The sequence below is a fragment of the Falco peregrinus genome, chromosome 7 (genome assembly GCF_023634155.1).
Source record: "Falco peregrinus isolate bFalPer1 chromosome 7, bFalPer1.pri, whole genome shotgun sequence".
Classification (NCBI taxonomy): Eukaryota; Metazoa; Chordata; class Aves; order Falconiformes; family Falconidae; genus Falco; species Falco peregrinus.
In genome coordinates this window covers 38,144,190-38,162,522 of record NC_073727.1, presented here as the reverse complement: position 1 = coordinate 38,162,522, position 18,333 = coordinate 38,144,190, and the positions used below count along the sequence as shown (strand labels likewise).

At 42.6% G+C, this 18,333-nt stretch overlaps 1 protein-coding gene across 1 annotated transcript; it reads left to right on the top strand.

Annotated features, from left to right (window-relative positions):
* Positions 1 to 2,279: 2,279 nt before the first annotated feature.
* On the top strand, positions 2,280 to 13,401 carry ALDH8A1 (aldehyde dehydrogenase 8 family member A1). The gene is made up of 7 exons (XM_005230141.4): positions 2,280 to 2,535; positions 6,508 to 6,655; positions 7,045 to 7,200; positions 8,595 to 8,744; positions 9,362 to 9,618; positions 10,424 to 10,585; positions 12,031 to 13,401. The coding sequence occupies exons 1-7, from the start codon at positions 2,398 to 2,400 to the stop codon at positions 12,481 to 12,483; spliced, it is 1,464 nt and encodes a 487-aa protein (XP_005230198.1). The 5' UTR covers positions 2,280 to 2,397; the 3' UTR covers positions 12,484 to 13,401.
* The last annotated feature ends 4,932 nt before the right edge of the window (positions 13,402 to 18,333 follow it).

Genomic DNA, 18,333 nt, shown 5'->3' with positions numbered 1-18,333 from the left:
CTCAGAAGTTTCAGAGTAAACTTCTGAGTTAAAATGCGAAACTGGCATGCGACTTGTCTTTCTGTGGAAATAATTTCAGTTTTTCTCACATTACTCAATGCACTTACTGTGCATACACGTCTTTCATCCAGACTTAGTGCTCTTTGAACAGAAGCTGGCAGTTTAATCTATGGTAAAGCCTGATTATTCTTGCTCAAGCCTGTAGCTCCTTCCCACTATTCAGTAATTGGGTCTGCAAAAACCTCCAAAATGAAAAGGGGGTCCTTCTGCCACCTCCAGCATAAGCTCAGGACAGACACGCTTTACTACAGTTTGGAAGTTTATGTTCAATAGGAAGTGTGACAGGACCTCAGGTATTTAAGGACCTGTACGCAAGTGCAGGGTGGAGACAACTCTACTTTGACTATAGTAGCGTGGGGAAGGAACTAAAGTACCGCTCCAGAGCATCAGTTACTGGGGTTAACTGCAGTAAAGCTCTGTGCCCTGTGTAGTGAAAAACACAAAAAGCATAAACGATCATTACTTAGTTCAAAGTCTTGTACAATCCGTACCTACTCTTCCCATGTGCTTTTTTTGGTAGGTAACTTTTTTTTTGCACTTGGATGCTTTAGCCCCATTTTCAGCAGATACCTGCACTTGGCCACATAGATACAATACAAATTGTACTGTTGACTGCATGCACATTTGTAGAAGCATCGGCAATGCTTTCTTTATGTGGAAATGGCTTCTGTGAAATCTTACGAATCTGAAATAACTGGAAAATGTTATTGCCAAAACTGAAGCTTATGAACTATCACTATTTGTTATGTCTTTTTATAGTCCAGAAATGCATTTAAATACTTACCAGTTTTAGCATGCCAGAAGGTTTCAGTGCACTCATTGGATTCCAGAGATTTGTACTGCCAAGCACCCATGTTAAACCTGTTCCACTTGAACTTGCCTTCAAACCTTGAAAATGGTTGCTTTTAAGTCAGAGGACAGCTGAAGTGCTACAGGCAGAGGAATGTGTCTTCAGTTTTAGGACTGAAGTAAATTCCTGGCTGTTTGTGGACAAGGACGTGTGATACGGGATGAACCTATGATAACCATTCTCACGCGTGGTTACATTAAATTTTGAGATTCGGTATTCTGTGACGACAGAAAAGCTAGGGCATGCTTTCCCAGTTTGTAGCTTGGGACAGCCGAAAGTATTGCCTAACGCAGTTTCAACATGACTGCACCTACCTTTCAGCCCTGATTTGAACTTTGCCCAGAGGTGCCAGCTGGCTAATGTATAAATGATCTGTTGTTGTGCAACAACAAACTCAGAGCCTTTATCGATCAAAACATGTTTGCATGTTAATCCATAAGAAATGCAATGGCTTGGCAATGGTCTAGGGCGCAAAAGCTTTATAAACTTCTGATTTGAGATATTCACAATCCCCTGGTAACAAAGCATACTGCTGTCCCATATGTATGTCGTGTTTTGAGTATCTCTGGAAAGCAAGGAGGTGACATGCAGTCTTAGAGCAATTTGATCATCTACGCGTTCTCTCTTGGAGAAAAATGTCTTTTACGCAGCTCTTATCGGGCAGTTTGGGTTCTTGGGAAGTTAAAGAAAAACCTAATTGTATGTAATGGGCTTCTCTATAGTAAGGTGGTTTCCGCTGGAATATGGAAGGGAAGGTGTGAAAGCTGGTGTCTTGCTGCTTTTTTAAGAACTGGATTTCTGACAATATACAACTGATTGTACCAGGTAGGGTTGTGCTCCCTCAGCCGTTTTGAATTGAAGGCCCACTCAGCTGCTTGTATTGTTTGATGTTTGGGGACATTGGTGGGAAAAAAAGGTTTCTTAAGTTTAAAAAAACGTTTGTTTTGGTAGCAGCATTGTTTTGGGGATTACAAGGAAAAGTACTGATGATGACAAAGCTGAGCATGAGTTGCAGACATGGTAGTCCAAGTTTTTCTGTCTGCTGTCAGTAAGGAGCAGGTCCCTGGCTGGGTGTTTTGTTCTTGAATTATTTTGTGTAGATTTTGCAAAATGTCTTTAGACTGTAAACTGTCTAGACTTGAAAAACTGCTGTAGGGAGAAATTTCCCTGTCAAACCATTCTTCTCCCCTTCTTCAGTACTTTGTTTCCTATAGGCAGAGAGGAGCTGTTTTCTAACAACTGAGCTGAACCTGCCTCCCTGCCTCAACTCCTAGAAAAGATCCAAGTGTCACAGAAATAGTAATTTTTAGCCTCTTTCCTCTTTTTTGCTGGTGTTACCAGGGGTTTGTTCCCACTCACAGGCGAGCGGTGCAGGGAAGGCTGAGAGAGGGGGAGGAGTTCAGACTCGCTGTGCAAATATATACAGACCTACTTATCTAAACTGATGCCATGCAGAAAAAAATCACGGATGAAGCAAGCGGCTAACAATGGCTCACTCAAAGAGTCTCCTAGTGCTGGAAAACTTTATAGGTGGCAAATTTGTTCCTTGTTCCTCCTACATAGACTCCTATAATCCATCAACTGGAGATGTCTATTGCAGGGTGCCAGATAGTGGCAAAGCAGAGGTGAGTACTATCCAAATGTACAAATAAGTGAAAACATTAAATGCACTCAACGTTAGTATTTTGAGTGGGAAAGGCTGAAGGTGAGAGAACAGAAAAAACCCTGAAGCCTTTAATGCTTAAATGAGTAAGTTCTTGATTGTATTGTAGCATGCTGTCCTGTACCCTATTGCTGCAGCAGTGAATACTGTTACTTTTTTGCACTCTGCTGTTAAAAACTTACAGGCTGCATGCTGGGCTGCTGTAACTCAACAAAGCTTCAGGAACTTCAGTGGAGCAGCTTCAGCTCATGTGGGAGATGTCTTGTACGTAAATTAACAATAGTGCTCAGACTGGCTGTAAGTATAAAATATTTGTAAGAGAGAAAAAGGATTATTGATCTCTTCTGTAAATAAGCTTAGAGGTACTATATACAACTGAATGTATTTTCCCTTAGTATCTTGATGATTTGCAGTTGTCATTTAAAAGGATTTTTGGTATTAGCAGTTGGATATTAAGCGGAGGTGATGAAGTGGCTGTGATGAGTGTACATTTCCTTAAAACGTAGCCTGTCCTCTGCATCAATGTAATGCTTCCTAGTTCTGTGCTCTCTAGTGGGATGAATATTTCCTGGCACCCTATACATCCTCAGGTGTGTATGGGCAATGTGACATTCATCTGGGGATCTGCAGTTTCATTGATGCTACTTGGTAAGGGACCTACAAGTATGTGTTCAGCGTAGTGTTTAAGGCTTATTGAAGAGAGAGACAACTGGAAAACCTAGAATAATGCCAAGGTCTTGGAAAATATTGACAAGAAGTGTACAGTACTTTCAAAACATTTTTTAAAATAAACTGCTGCAGTATGTAGCTGTTCACTTGTATTTCAGTCCTGTGGACATCTTTTTTCTATGCTTTTCTCAGCAGAAACCTTTGCACTGTAGTTTCAACTGGGTAAATATTTGCTAGATGCTGATGACCAAGAGTTAAACAGTAACAGGTTGAGTTTGCTAGAATACATCTGTGTAGGTTCATTCCAACCCTAATTATGCCTCAAGAGACTTCTCTTTGATGTGCAGGTGCAAATCTTTTTGCAAAATTTGCAAAATAAGAGATGTGAGAATGCTAGAACATCTTAACAAAAGTAGGTTGCTGGCCATTCTGGAGATACAGGTCAAATATGCTGAAGAGCAATGGCTTTCCTCTTTTCAGCCTTTCCAGTTAGCTAGCGGTTGTGTATAGCAGCAGGAACCCAGTTTAAACACCTGTAAAGTCAGTGGCTGCTTTACTCCTGCCTTTAGAGAACTATGCAAGGAGGTTGGGCTCTGCAGTGCTGGTATCTGCCTGTGACTGATGGAATATGCTGCAGGGGAAAAATGCAATCACATATTATTTAGACATACCTAGAGATATCAAAATACACATCTAGACCCAAGTTCAATGAAGAGCTCAAGAACTCAGGATGCTGGTTTCTAGCAAGGCTCAGTGTCCAGCTGGATTTTTTCTTGGTTAGTTTTAGTGGAAAGTGAGAAGGCAGAAGAGAGACACAGTGAATCTGTCGCTGACCCTGGAATTTAACACCTGCTTAACAGCTGCAATGGCCATTTCAGCCAGTTTCTGCGGAATGTTTTTATTCATGGGTTAATTAGTCCCCCAGCTAGATGTCTTAAATTCCAAGTAGCAACACCAAAGCAAGCTGAGCAGGTGCCCTGTATCTCCAAAAGACAGGTCTAATTAGTCCTGGTTAATATCTCCTTTAAAAAGAAATAAATCTCTCTTTAAAGAACCTTGTTGCTGGCATCATCCCCTGGAAAGCAAACATCATGTCCTGAGGGCAGTTTTGAGTATTTTGGTATCAATCTTTTATGATAGGTCTTGATTGTGTGTTCTTTCTTGGTGTTTGTCTTGTGCAGGAGAGGAAAGCAGAAGGAAGCGTTTCAGACACACGAGTTCATAGTTGAATTCTTAGGCATGTTTTCTTTGTGGCTCAGCTTTCTTTGCTGCTTTTTGCTAGTCAAACTAAGTAACTGTCTTACTTCTGAACAAATCTCTCCTTTTTTGCCCTCTTGCTTTTTATTAATCTACTGCCACTTCATTCCTTCCTTTGCTAATTTTCTCTTCTGCTATCTGTGAAAATGCAACCTTTTTTTCTTTCTTATAAATGTACTGGAGGGTTAGAAATGCAGATAGCCTTAACTTCACATTAGCCCTCTCTTGAAACGCAAAGCACCCAGTAGAAAAGGCCACAGAGGAGAGGACAGATGAAAAGCAGCACCACAATGGCACCTAATGATAGGAGGGTGGAAGAACAAGTTGATTAGTAAAGGTGGTAGGGTTTCACAGAGGGTGAACCTTTTCAGGGTAGTGTGCCATCTGCACCTGACTCACTCAAGATGCTGTAGTTCCCCTTTCCCAGGCCTGTTTTGACCTTGCTCCAGCTGTGGGGTAGCTGACAGCCTGCCACCGTTGGCATCTGAGCAGTAGGTTGTTGAACTACAGTTGTAAGAGTAGAGTCTAGGTTTCTGAGCTTAGCCAGTGATCCACGTGATCTTGGTGATTTGATTTGTTTCCAGCCTTGGCCTCTGTACTAATATTGTTCTGGCCCTCAAACTCTGGTCCTTATTTTTAGGAAGACCATAAATTCTGATGTGCTTGGCAGGGAGGCTTTTTCACCCGTTTCAACTTTCGCACCTTCATTAGTAAAGCATCATCGGAGTGTCCATAAAATATTTTGTGATGGGTTTTATAGCACTCATCACACTCTGAAGAAACAAATTTGGAACTCGGTTTTGTGGAATTGGTAGAAAGGAGCCTTCAGTGACTGCATGGGAACCAGCAACATGGCAATGTTAAGAGAGATCAGAATCATCTGATAGATGTTAGACCAGTGTCCTCCTAGTTACTGACTCTGGCAGATTTCCAAAAGCTGAAGAAATTAATGAGCAAAAATTGTGGGAAACCAGTTAAGACAGCTTTGGCTAAAAGCCCACCTTGATGCATGTGTTAGTCACTGGAAGCAATAAAGATGTGATACGTAGGAAGCAAAAATTGGGAAATAGGGCAGTTAATTAAAATATGGAAGGATGCTGATAACCATCTCTAGTAATCTGAGAGACTGGTAAACATCTGGAAGAAACTGCTTATAAATCAATAGATGCAGGTACCTTCCATTTAACAGCCCAGAGGAAATGACTGGTGGGAGAGAAAGCTTCCTGGGGAACTGCAATCCTTTGAGGCCCAGCCTGCTTCAGAAAGTGCTGGTAATCTGCCACTATTCAGACAGGTCAGGCTGAAGGACCATGCAGCAGTTATGTACATCTCAGGCAAAATAGTGACAAGACTGGTATGCATCTATGTAAAAACATATAATTATCTTTTATATCTGTGGATTTCATTAGGTATCTGATGAGAGAACAGACTAAACCCCAAGAGTTTAGGAAGGAACTTCTTTCTTTTTCTGTGAGGGCACTAATGAGTTTCTAGCTGTGATCAGGTAAGGCTTGACTGTCTGTTCTGTACATATATTCTTAATCCTTGCTTGCACAAGCCGGTGGAAAGGAAAGAGGAAATCTAAGGCTAGCAGGGCATGCAGTCTGTTCCTTCCCCAGCCCCTTAATTTCATCATTGCTCGGTGTGGCTGAAGCCCTGTGTTGCAAGGACTGTGGATGTTTCGACTGAGGATGCGTTTGTTCTGGGAGATTCTTGCACTTTCCTCCAGGAGAAACAAGGTTCTACATGGGTTCAGCCAGGGGCACTTGCTGCTGCTAGTTGACTGGTCTGGCGTTTCCTGCAGGCCTGGAGGGTTGCCCACAAGTTGCTGGAGAAAAGCAAGACTTACAGCAACTGTTTCTTTTCTGGATACTCATTTCAACAACACCTCCTGAGTTATGGGAAAGTGTCCTGGGAAGATAAAATAGTCAAAACTCTGAAGAGATGCAGTCTTCCCAACAGTGTGATCTAGATTGTTAGCCTCACCATCCCTCTTCTGCTTTTTTAGGTGGAAGCTGCTGTCAAAGCTGCCAAAGATGCCTTCCCAATTTGGTCCTCAAAAAGTCCATTGGAGAGATCTCAGATCCTGAACAAAATGGCAGACCTGATCGAACATGACCTGGAAGCATTTGCACAAGCAGAGTCAAAGGATCAGGGTAAAAATTGGAACTGTTGATCTCAAATACACTGTGTCTTGCCGAATATTGAAATGGTGGATATGATCTAAATTTTTAGCATGGCATGAACTGTTGGAGCAAATTGGAGTTGATGTGTGCATGACCTTTGCAGAAGCTACTGATTTTGGATTCCTGGAGTGTTCTTGCTTTTCAGAATTGCTGAGTTTGACTTCAGTTGTTAGTTATTCGGAATGCAATACCACAGGGGAACTGCTGCTGTTGGCTATGGTTGCACTGTGCCCGGGATTACTTGGGTGCAGGACAAAAGACATTTCCCAAAAAACATGCAAATCAGCTTTCAGAGAAGAGCAAACAGAGCAACTGTTTCTGCCCATGATAACACAGCATTGTGCTTGGTTTTGTTTCAGGAAAAACTATTACATTTGCTAGAACAGTGGACATCCCTCGGGCCGTGTACAACTTCAGATTCTTTGCCTCTTCCATCCTTCATCATGTGACAGAATGCACTGAGATGTCAACCATAGGCTGTGTGCATTACACCTCGAGGACACCTGTGGGAGTTGGTATGGTGCTCCTGAAATGCTGATAAGCTTGGCTTCGATCCTCAGCAGTGGCTCAACAAAGAAAGAGCATTTTTCAAAAGCGTTTATTGTTTCTGGATCAGGTGCTAAACACGACTGGTCTGCTAAAGCATGAGCAACTTTATCTAAAATCAATTATTCTACTTCATGGTAAAAATAATGCCTTAAAAAACATCTGTTTTAACTTGGTAGCTCTTATCCTCAAAATCTGTCTTGTGTTTTGCACGTTGGGTGACCATGTGGGCATGCACGTGTGTGTCCATGTTGGCAAGTATGTGTTACTGCTGTGGGTCAGTGAGATGCTCAGCAGCACTGAGCTGCTGCTTCTGCCGGGAGAGCTGGGTCCTCCTCACCTTTGGGGAAGGAGGAGTAGTTTGCAACCTGACATACCAGCCTGTGACTGGAGTGCATGTGGGTGGCTGAACCGCTTTGAGCTGGGAAATGGCTGAACGAAGCCACTAGATGCTGCTAATGTTTCAGAAATAAAGTGGCCGTGCTAAACTGACGAGTGATGGCATCCTGATGCCATTATTAGGTATTGATCTAAATATATATGAATGTTCTATGTTCACGCTTGAATTATTTAAAACATAGGATTGGCTAACCTAGAGAACCCATTTAAAAGTGTTCTTGAACAGTGGAGAACGTGAGTGCTTCTGGTAAAAACTGTCATAAGGAAAAGTCACTTGCTGCATCTGCTCCATCAAACAGTGAGAAATCCTGTGGCTTTTTTGAGCAGTCACGCCTAATGATTACAGACGGTTTTTCACCATTTCCTATAAATATGTAAAGTATTCCCAAAAGTGCTTACTGAAAAAATTGAGTAAATTGTGGAAACAGCAGCTTTTACACTGATAAACTTTGGCACTCATTACTTAGGCTGAAATTTATCAGGAAAATGTGTGCTATATTTTATGTGTGTTCTTTTTAATATTAAAATTGGGGGGGAAAAAGCTCTAAAGACAACAGAAAGCAAGAGTGATCTCAGCTAACACATTACTTTGCTGTTTGCTATCAAAGAATATTATCACAGACTGGCTGAGGTAAATAATTGTTATGACTAACCTTGCATTAATGTTTCTAGAAAACACTGAAAAGCTTCCTGTGAATATAAGATGCTGCCCTGAAGAAGTAGCAGAACTTATTCAGAGACTTTGGCTGATCGTCTTTTAGGATCATTTGCACAAATCTTTTAAAGTTATTTGTCTGTGAGAAATGTTTCTAGCTGCAAATTTATTGTACAGTTGTCAGGAAGCAAAGGCCGTAGCCAGATTCCCATCATAAATCTGAACTGGTGTATGACTGTTTGAGATCAGAGAAATAAATTTTATATCCTGGTAAACTAAACTCCTGTCTTTTGTGGGTTTGTATTGTAGCTGGTTTAATCAGTCCTTGGAATTTGCCACTGTATTTGTTGACCTGGAAAATAGCTCCTGCCATTGCATGTGGAAATACTGTGGTTGCCAAGCCAAGTGAGATGACATCTGTCACAGCCTGGATGATGTGCAAACTCTTGGAGAAAGCAGGTAAATCCTGTAGTGTTCTAGGGAGGGGGAACGAGGTAGAAATGCTTGTCTGTGCACCATTTTTTGTTGCAGATATCAGAATGTGCTCAAAGACTGGCTGCACCAGAGAACAAAAAGTTCTCCCTGTCCTCATGCTATCCCATCTCCCCACCCCAGCTATTGCCCATTTTTTTCATGAGAAGATAGTGGAAAAGTCTTCATGGGCCTTCTTTCCTCTTTCTGCACTCCACTTAAGGATGTCCTAAGTCTGTGGTGCCAACAGAGGAACCATGAGAGCATAAGAGGGTGAGAATCAGCTCTCGGCGGTTGTGTTGTGGCTGCATTTGATGCGTTTTTAAGAGAAACCGGGAGGACAAATGCTGCTTCCCTGAATGACTGAAAACTGAATCTCTGTTGATGGGTATCAGGCAAGCTTGACTGATCAGCAGAATTAATGTTATCATTTAACTCATGGCCCGCGGAGCTGTTTAAGATCATGCATTTCAGCTACTATGAAAGTTAAGGGTCAGTCTTTGTCACCCGAGGTGATGTTCTAACTTCAGTGGCAAGACACGGTGAGCTGAAACCAGCTGAGCAAGGGAAAGCGTAGGAGAACTGTGTGCCTTTCTTCCCATCAGGGGTGCCTCACGGGGTGGTGAATGTGGTATTTGGAACGGGCGCCAAGGCAGGAGAAGCCCTTGTCTGCCACCCTGACGTGCCTCTGATCTCCTTCACGGGAAGCACGCTGACGGCCCAGCGGATCATGGAGAGAAGTGCTCCGCACTGCAAACGGCTTTCGCTGGAACTGGGAGGCAAAAACCCCGCAATTGTCTTCAATGATGCCGACTTGAGCCAGTGCATCCCCACAACCCTGAGGTCCAGCTTTGCCAACCAGGTGCCTCCCGCTGCTGTAGTGTACAAACCCCGCTTGCAACAGCTGTGCATGTGTCTGAGAAGTGTGTGTGCGCACGTGCACATATCTCTGCTAATACCAAATCCTAAATTGTCAAGGTCTGTTTCAACATTCTGTGTTGTGAGCAAATCCTAAGTACAAAAATATGAGAAATGCTTCATTATTCCACAAGCAGGGAAACAAAATAAAAAAGGGCTCTTTGCATTCTCCATCAGAAGATAACAAGATGTCATTATCCCTCTCAAAATAGATATATTACTTATCCCTCCAGGAAGCAGCTGCTTTAAATCCTACCCTGCAAGTAGGTGGGAAGCTTGCTGATTTTCTGGAATTAAGTTAGGAGACTTCCCCCAAAATTCTTCCAATGATCTTCCCTCATCAACGCCCTCAGGACAGATCACCAAAGCCAGGAAACTGTATCAGGACAAATGTTCAGAAAAATAGCTTGGTGTCAGAAAGGGAATACCAGGAAATGAAGACAGAGAGCATTCAGAGTTGGAAATCACATTTCCTGTGAAAAATGTTGGAGAGGAAAACAGGTAATCAATGAAAAATTGTATTTACTTGCGTTAGGAAGTGACTGCACAATCTGATACTGTTGTTTTGTCTTTTTCTTCTCTTTTTCCCTTTTAATCTGGGAAAAAAACCCTACTTTTCAGTGTTGGTGAATGTAGTTTGCACTCCTGAGGATGCAGGGACACAAGTCTCATTCTGGGATGTGATTCCCAGTACTCATCAATAGTATAATGAACTAAAATTTTTTTTCTTGTTTGTTTCTTTTCTGTAGGGTGAGATCTGTCTCTGTACATCCAGAATCTTTGTTCAGAGGGGCATATACAGTGAGTTTTTGAAGAGGTTTGTGGCAGAGGCTAAGAAGTGGAAGGCTGGCAACCCCTCAGATCCTACAGTCGACATAGGAGCGCTAATAAGTAAAGAACATCTAGAAAAGGTGATGTTATGTGGACCTTATGTGATCACATCTCATCATTTAGAGGGCTATAAAGGGTGATTTCAGAGGTATATAGAAAAGGACCATGTCCTCTCCAAGATTAGCTCTGAGAAATGACAATTCAAAGCCATTATAAGGTATCTTTTAGATAAGGTTTCTGTTGCCTGTGGACTGGGATCATGTGATTCCTCTGGAAAAATCAGCTCCATAGGGAAAATAATTTTAAATTACAAAAAATATTTCTTCCTGTTTGAAATAATTCAGAATGGTGAATTCTAAATAATGAATCTGAATACTAACCAATCTTGGAGCTTAGCAACATTTTCATAGATTTTAATATTCCATTTGCTAAGATCACTTATTTGCCTAATAAGTTAGTTAACAAGATAATTATTTATTTATTTTTATATCACCATCAAATCCTGGAGAGTGCAAGACACGGCTTCCTAGGACTGCTTGCAGTAATTTGGAATTGCATGTGTGGAGGGCAGCTGAGATGATGCACCACTAAGACATAGTCTGCTTTAGTGGCTTACATGAAATGAATTTTACGGTGTCAGGCAGAGTTCAGGAGAGCAGGTGTTTGTATCCCCAGCACTATCTGACACAATCGGTATAAGCAAGAAGCAGACTGAAACCGCAGCATGAGAGAGAAAGCCAGACCTTTGTCATGTTTCCTGGTGCCTCAGCAGGCTCTCCAGGGCTGTTATGAAGTGGGGTGGTAGAAATACCCACTTCCCGAGATCCTCAGTCTGTGGCACCACAGAAAACTTCCGAGTCTAACCTACTAAGGTGGTTGAAAGAAGAGAAAGAAGCCCAATGGGTATCTCCCTGATGTTTCCATAGAGAGAGGAACCAAGCAACTGTTTCAGAACAGCAGCAGATTAAAAGCATGTCCTATCTGTTCAAGGTAGCATAGGATAGCAGCAGCCATGGAAACAACTTTAATTATTTATTGATGAGATTTTCTATAGCATTGATGGCTTCATCATCCCAGTGGCATGTAAACATTTAACAAGCCTGCCTGCGAGGTAGGAAGATATTACTGATCCCTTGGAGTAAATGGATGAACCATGGCATGGAATATATGGCAAACTGCCCAAGCTCCAGGAAGGATGGAGGGAGGCTCTGGGACAGCTTGTGTTTTCATCAGGGGCTCTACCCTTTTGCGGATATTTAGTGAGGAGGGCCACTGGTGTTACCTGCTAAGCTAATAAATGTTTGGAGAGAGAGAACAGTTGTTTTACAGCAAGAAACACCTAGTCTTACTTTTACAGAAATGTAACGAAAAACTAGGGAATAACCCTCTGTTGTTAGAAGGGAAGTAAAGGCAGCATGATACAGTTGGAGATATTCAGGGGCTCCTGATGATGTGTCCAGGCTTGTGAGGTGGACTCTCAGATTCGGTGTTCTTCAGCAGTGACGTTTTCCTGCTGCTTCCCCAGGTAAGGAACTATGTGAAGAAAGCCCAGGCTGAAGGAGCCAGAGTCCTCTGCGGAGAGGGAGTGGATTCCTTGGCTCTCCCAGCTGGCAACCAGAAAGGCTATTTCATGTTGCCCACGGTTATTGCTGAAGTCAAGGATGAATCTTGTTGCATGCAAGAGGAGATCTTTGGTCCTGTGACATGCGTGGTAGCATTTGACACAGAAGAAGAAGTGATCAAAAGAGCCAACAGCGTGAAATATGGCTTGGCAGCCACTGTGTGGTCCAGCAACGTGGGACGCGTTCACCGGGTGGCACGAAGACTGCAGTCTGGATTGGTGTGGACCAACTGCTGGCTTATTAGAGATCTGAACTTGCCATTTGGTGGGATGAAAGCCTCAGGCATAGGAAGGGAGGGAGCAAAGGACTCCTATGAGTTCTTCACTGAGGTCAAAACCATCACAATAAAGCACTGACATACGTCAATGGAAGTATTCTGGAGTAAAATAAATGGCAGTAATTTGTGTTACCAAAAGTGGCTTTCTAGAACACAGGTTGCTATTGTGGCCATCTTTTTCTTGAACTTTGGTCAAGTAATACTGATGACAGCTGAAAAGAGTCATCCCCAAGGCTAATGTTGAATGCAGCCTTTCATCTTGCATAGGAAGATCAGTGTGGACTCCACAATCAACCCATCCTAAGCCAGATGACTTGCTTCTCTCACGGATCCTAAAGCTTTTTTAGTATTCCTGTCTCAAAAATCTCTCCCTCTAAGGCAGACTGGAGAAAGGATGATATATGACTGTACCTGCAGTGGGTGAATTACCTTGATGGACAAAGCGGCAAGCACATTGTGAGGCTGATACTGTAATGGAAATCAGGCTGTTGCCACTATGAACAGTATGGTCCACATACCAATCCATATTGCACTTCACTGATACCAGACTGCTGCAGCATGCTAAAAGCCTGAGGCAGTACTTTTAATCTACTATGTGGTGTTAAACCATGGGGTCGTGAAATTCTCGTGATACACGGAGACAATAAAAATTTTAATTATAACCTGCTTTATGGTATGCAGCTGAATCATCCTGAGACTTGTTCTCTTAGCTATTTTCAAATTACCGCTTTTTGTCACTTCTAGGCCTCACTGATGGTGTTTTTCACATCCCCGCACAAAGATTTGGCTCCATCAGACAGTGTTATTCTTCATTACTAAAGACTGGAAGTGACTCCTAGGAGAGCTGACTGTTGGAAATGTTTGTCACCAAGATGTAAAAACACTGGTGACCTTTCCTCATTTGTTTACAACGGGAGTTTTTTTAATCCGATATCTCACAAACTTGTTTGCATTCTGCAGAAACAGAAATAAAGTTGGATACATGTTTCCCCCCTGAGATGGCTATGTTGCTATTGAATTTTTACAGTAGCCCTTCATGACTTGTTTTTCAAGTTTTGAGCTGAATTTGACAGTAAACAAAGCTCCATGTAATTTCATAAATGCCTGTATTCTAAGAAGAGCTTATGAGTTACTGGCATGTGTTTTTCAGGGCTGTTGGAAAAAAAAGGGCACCTCTAAAATACAAAAAAAACCCTGATGAAAAATTATTACTAATGAGACGTGAAAGAATAGAGTAGCAAACTGCCCTGCTGCTCCTAATCACAACAGAAAGAAAATATATAGAGAGATCTGGGGTTAATAGAAAAGACAATTTTATTTTTTGTATGCTTTATAACATTTTTAGCAATGTGGAGCTATGACATGCAGGGCTGTAATACCAGTTTCTAGGTCTTGAATACTAATCCATACCTTTATTTTGATATTTCTATTTAAGATAGATTTTTTTGCATAGCGTACTATTCAAGAGTATATTTTCCAGAATGGATTTATCTTTTTCTCTCCAGAGTTTGGCCAAGCTAACACTGGATTTCCACTTTGCTTAGTAAAAATAAAAATGCCAACATGGTGTTTTAAATTCCAGCTGCAGAAAGGCAGTCTTTCTTAAGTGCTCTTTGGTGGGGGGAGTACTGCAGTAAATAGTCGTGGTGGTGTCCTCACTTTGCCGAAGTTGTGCCAGGAACTGCTTTAAAGGCCTTAGCGTAGGGGATGAGTCCACCCCCACTTCCAGAAGCATTTGCTGCATATGTCCCAAGTTGGTTGAAAACCTGGTTCTCTTTCAGAAGACTTTTTGAAAGTAATTTTTACCTCAGAGCTGAGGCCCAAGTGTGTGGTGAACCTGGATCCAGCCTGGTGGCAGGGCAGACCTTCCAGGCAGGCAGGGACCTTGGTCATCTGATACAAGTACCCCCAGCTGGGCATGAGCTAAGGAAATACATAAAAGTGATAGCCTCGGTGAACTGATGTGTTCTGAAGCACAAGCATTTCGTGGTATTCTAAAACAATGCCTAGGTCTGTCCGTGACCGTGTGGTGGCAGCAGAACCCTGCTCTGGTGGTTTTAGTCCCCCAGTCAATCATTTTGCTTGGAGGGGAACCAATAGCTGTATCAGTGCCTATTGGAAATTTTTTTTTTTTTTTTTTTAAGAAATCCTATTTGGTAGAGCAGAAGAGCCCAAAAGCTGTGGAATGCTTAATTAATTTGGGGGGCAGACGTTTTCAGCAACGGCAGGTGGGATATTACACAGTTAGTAGATTTTGATGGATTCCTCCCCCCACCTGGATCTGGTATAGGTTCAGTTTTAATGAGCTGAATTTTCTTTCAGGTGTTGGTTCTGATTTGGCTTGAGATGTGATGGGAGATTCTGTATATATTTCACGTACAGGAGACAGAGGCCTCATCTATGTGTTTCTGGCCCAAGATATCAGAGGCGGAGTAGTAGGTGGGGAGGGGACAGAGCTCTGCAGGACCCTTGAGTGAAGGGTATGGAGTTGGCAGCTCCATGTCCGGCATGGCTCTGAGGGTTTCTCAGAGGTGAATTCCTGGGATGCCCCATTTGGTCATCCCTGCGTCCAGCACCTCAGCGAGGTAAGGGAGGTCTGCTGCTGCCGCTGCTGCTTACTATGAGGCAGGAGGGAGAGCCTAGGTGAAGATACAAAATATTGTCCATTTCTGCATTTTCCATCTGTAACGGACTTCTTCCTTCTCCGGTTAAAGTGCAGGTCATGCTTCTTGTTTATTCTGCTATTTCTTGCCCTTTTAGATGAGTAGAGATTCACATATGTAACTACACACGTGGGTGGCTGGGTAACCTGGTGGGGGATTTCTTTTCCTGCCTGTAGTGATGGGTAATTCTTGCCTTTCACGTGCCCACCTCTGTCGTCAGGTCCTGGCCCACAGGGGAGCTGCTGGTGCTCGTGGCTGTGAAGCAGATGACATGAGAGAGGTTATCTGCTTGTACCAGGGGCTGCCTGTGGAGACACTGAATTCTCCCACATACCAAGTGCTGTGAACTTTCCCATATTTTCTTTATTCAGACTGACTCCTAGTATAGCAGTGTGCATGGATAACTGTCTCTCATCTTACAGATAAAGTAGTCCAAGAACTTCTTCCTGCAGATTATGAAGGTGCCTGTTGCAGCTGCTTTGTTTCTGGATTTTCTGCTCTTGGTCCCAGTGCACAGCGAAGAGGATATCCTGGAGGACAAGGCACGCTGATCCAAGGCATTAGGCTGACGCTTTTGCAGAGCTCTCTGGGCTACATGGCCTGGAATTTTCCAACCTGGCAGAAAAGCTTTTTTCGTAGACTGCTCTGGCTTGTGCATGAAATCATGTGGCTATTGTGAGGATTTGTTTAATTACTGTTACGTAAACCCCAAAGAGTTGTTCCATCTGTTAATTCTTACAGATGGAGCGAGTACAGTTCTGTTTAACACGAGCAGATTATCTCACTGGTGTGAGATGATTACTTTACATGGGTAGGTAGTAATATATTTGCCATACCTAACAGCTCTCAGTTAGCATAGTGTTATTTTTGTTGTATTTCAGTTCTTTTCTCAGCATGTTTATATCTGTATCCAGCTATGGTATAATGCTTGAAAGCAGCTTTGCTTCGGGAGACTCTGGGTGTACTTTGGAGAGAAGACTGATCAGTTCTAATGATTATATTCAAATCAAGCTACATCCCTGTTCCCACAGTGTTTTTAACTTAAGGCAGAACAAGAACTATTCGTAGAACACACAGGGATGAAAACAGATTTGATTTTTTGGGTCAAAGAAAGTTTCATGCCTAACTTAAATGTGCAGGACTAGAGTGTAAGCTAGGCTAGTTTTAAAACCTTAGCTTTGGATTTCTGAACTTCAGAAAGCTATACCATAAGATTCAGCTTCAGAGATAGAGTTAGATCTCTTATCCTTGAGACTTTCCTCTGACAACAGCAACAACAAAAAAAGAAGAAGAAAGAAAGAAAGAAAGAAAAGCGGGGGGCAGCAGGACAGGGGGATGATTCTGAGAGAACTGTGAGGATTTCTGTCAAGGTTGTTCTCAGGGCTGAGGTATATGTTTTTGCTCAGTCTGGAAGGATGTTTGCTCAACACCTGTTTCAGCTCTAGAAGGGATGCCATCTGAAGTGTCCAAGTACTTGACTTCAAGCTTCTTATTAAGTCTTTGGATTTTCTGTGTGTTGAGAGAGTGAAAAATGGAAATTGAATGAAATTTTCCTAGGCTGGAGGAAGACCTTGGTCCCACTCTCCACCCTAGCTAGCAGTTAAGTATGCTGTAGAAAGCTGTATGTAATGAATAGAGGAGACCCAGAACAGTTGCAGGAAATCCTGGTGCCTGCGCCAGTTTCTTCATTGAATTCTGTTCCCCTCCTTTCCAGGCATTTGTTTTTGTATCTGGAGGATGATGCTTGTATTTTGGGGGCCTCAATGCACCAGCTTTGTTGTTCTACCAATATATTAAATCCCTCTTGGTAACGCTTGGACTCTAGGTGAAGACTGGTATATAATGAGAAAAAGAAGGAAGTCCTGCAGTATTATAACCGGTAAATTGAACGCATTTTAATGCAGCTGAAAGCTAGTTATGCATCTAGAAGCTGTATGTGTGTGTTGCTGCTGCCTCCTGAAAAGGAGCAGTTGAAAAGGATTTAGAGATCATGAGGGAAAGCACAATCAGTATGAGAATACCAGCTCAGCCAAACAGTGTAGAACTCAGCAGAGCTCATGCTACATCATTGTAATTAATGGGGGAGCCAGCATGATCCCAGAGAGAATAAGCAGAATTGTGCTGAAACTGCAAATAAACTGTACCTTTGTATGTAGTGTTGCTGTCATATTGTGCATCTATTTCTGACCTCTTTTAAAGGATATGGAGGGAGAAAAATTATTCCCAGTTTGAAAAAAAAGGCCTTCTATTGTAAGGCTTAGACCTTGGGCCACGTGTTGCAACATCCTTTGGCTTCAGGAACACCTGCTTTACTAAGACAACTCGTGTATGTGTATGTGTGTGTATGCAGATGCAGGAGAGCAATTACAGGGATCATTTTTGAGTCCAGAGGGGCAGATGCATACAATTGGGCTGGTATTTCGAGAGCAAGTTTTGTCTTCTGAAACACAGGAGGTGGTGGAGCACACCTGACAGATATTCTCTCTGTTGGGTGATCAGTTAACCATAGCACAACCTGGCTTATGGTGTTTCCCTCTGGCACCAGGTGTCCTTAATCATTTCCGAGAAAATGCAAATGCTCCCACAGAAGGGAGCATGAGTGTCCTGAACAGGCTACATCTTGTGCTTTAAAGCTTGCTTTTTACGGAAAGGGGGAGATGCGGAGTCGTGACCCATCAGGTGGATCAGGCCAAGGCTTCTCACCTGGTTGTGACCACTCAGTCTTTGTCCTGGGCTCTGGGAAGATGGGCTGGACCTTGCAGCTTGGCTCAGGTGCGGGCAGGGATGGCTGGTCCAAGGAGCCTTCTGGGACATGAGTGGGTGAGAGACGTATGCTGAACTGCTGCCAGAACTTCATGGTAGGCATGTGGGACCTTTGCTGTTACATGCAAGTTGAAGTAAGAAAACTTCCCTGGGTATGAGAGGTGTTGTGGAGTGCTCAGATATGATAATGATGGGGCTTATATAAGCCCCCAAAAGAGCAAAAGTCGTCTTCCAGAGTAATGCTAATAAGAGCTATTTCCTCGTTTCAGAGAAATGGAAGTAATTACAGACCATTTATTGTGGAGAAGTAAGGACACACGTTCATTCACAGGGTGCTAAACTGGCCCAGTTAACTCTGAGCTCCTGAAATAATAATGAAAAGATTATGCTACCATTTTAGTAATTGAATTTTCTCCTCCTTTGGGAACAGTGCATATTAAAGTGAGGGTTTACCCTCGGTTACAGAGAATTTTCTTGTTTTTCCTCAAGTTTGGCTGACCCAA

Excerpts from the sequence above, each read along its gene's own strand:
- ALDH8A1 (XM_005230141.4), top strand. The coding sequence starts at position 2,398 with ATGGCTCACTCAAAGAGTCTCCTAGTGCTGGAAAACTTTATAGGTGGC. Across the intron at positions 2,536-6,507 it reads CAGATAGTGGCAAAGCAGAG|GTGGAAGCTGCTGTCAAAGC; the intron begins GTGAGTACTATC and ends CTGCTTTTTTAG. Across the intron at positions 7,201-8,594 it reads GAGGACACCTGTGGGAGTTG|CTGGTTTAATCAGTCCTTGG; the intron begins GTATGGTGCTCC and ends TTTGTATTGTAG.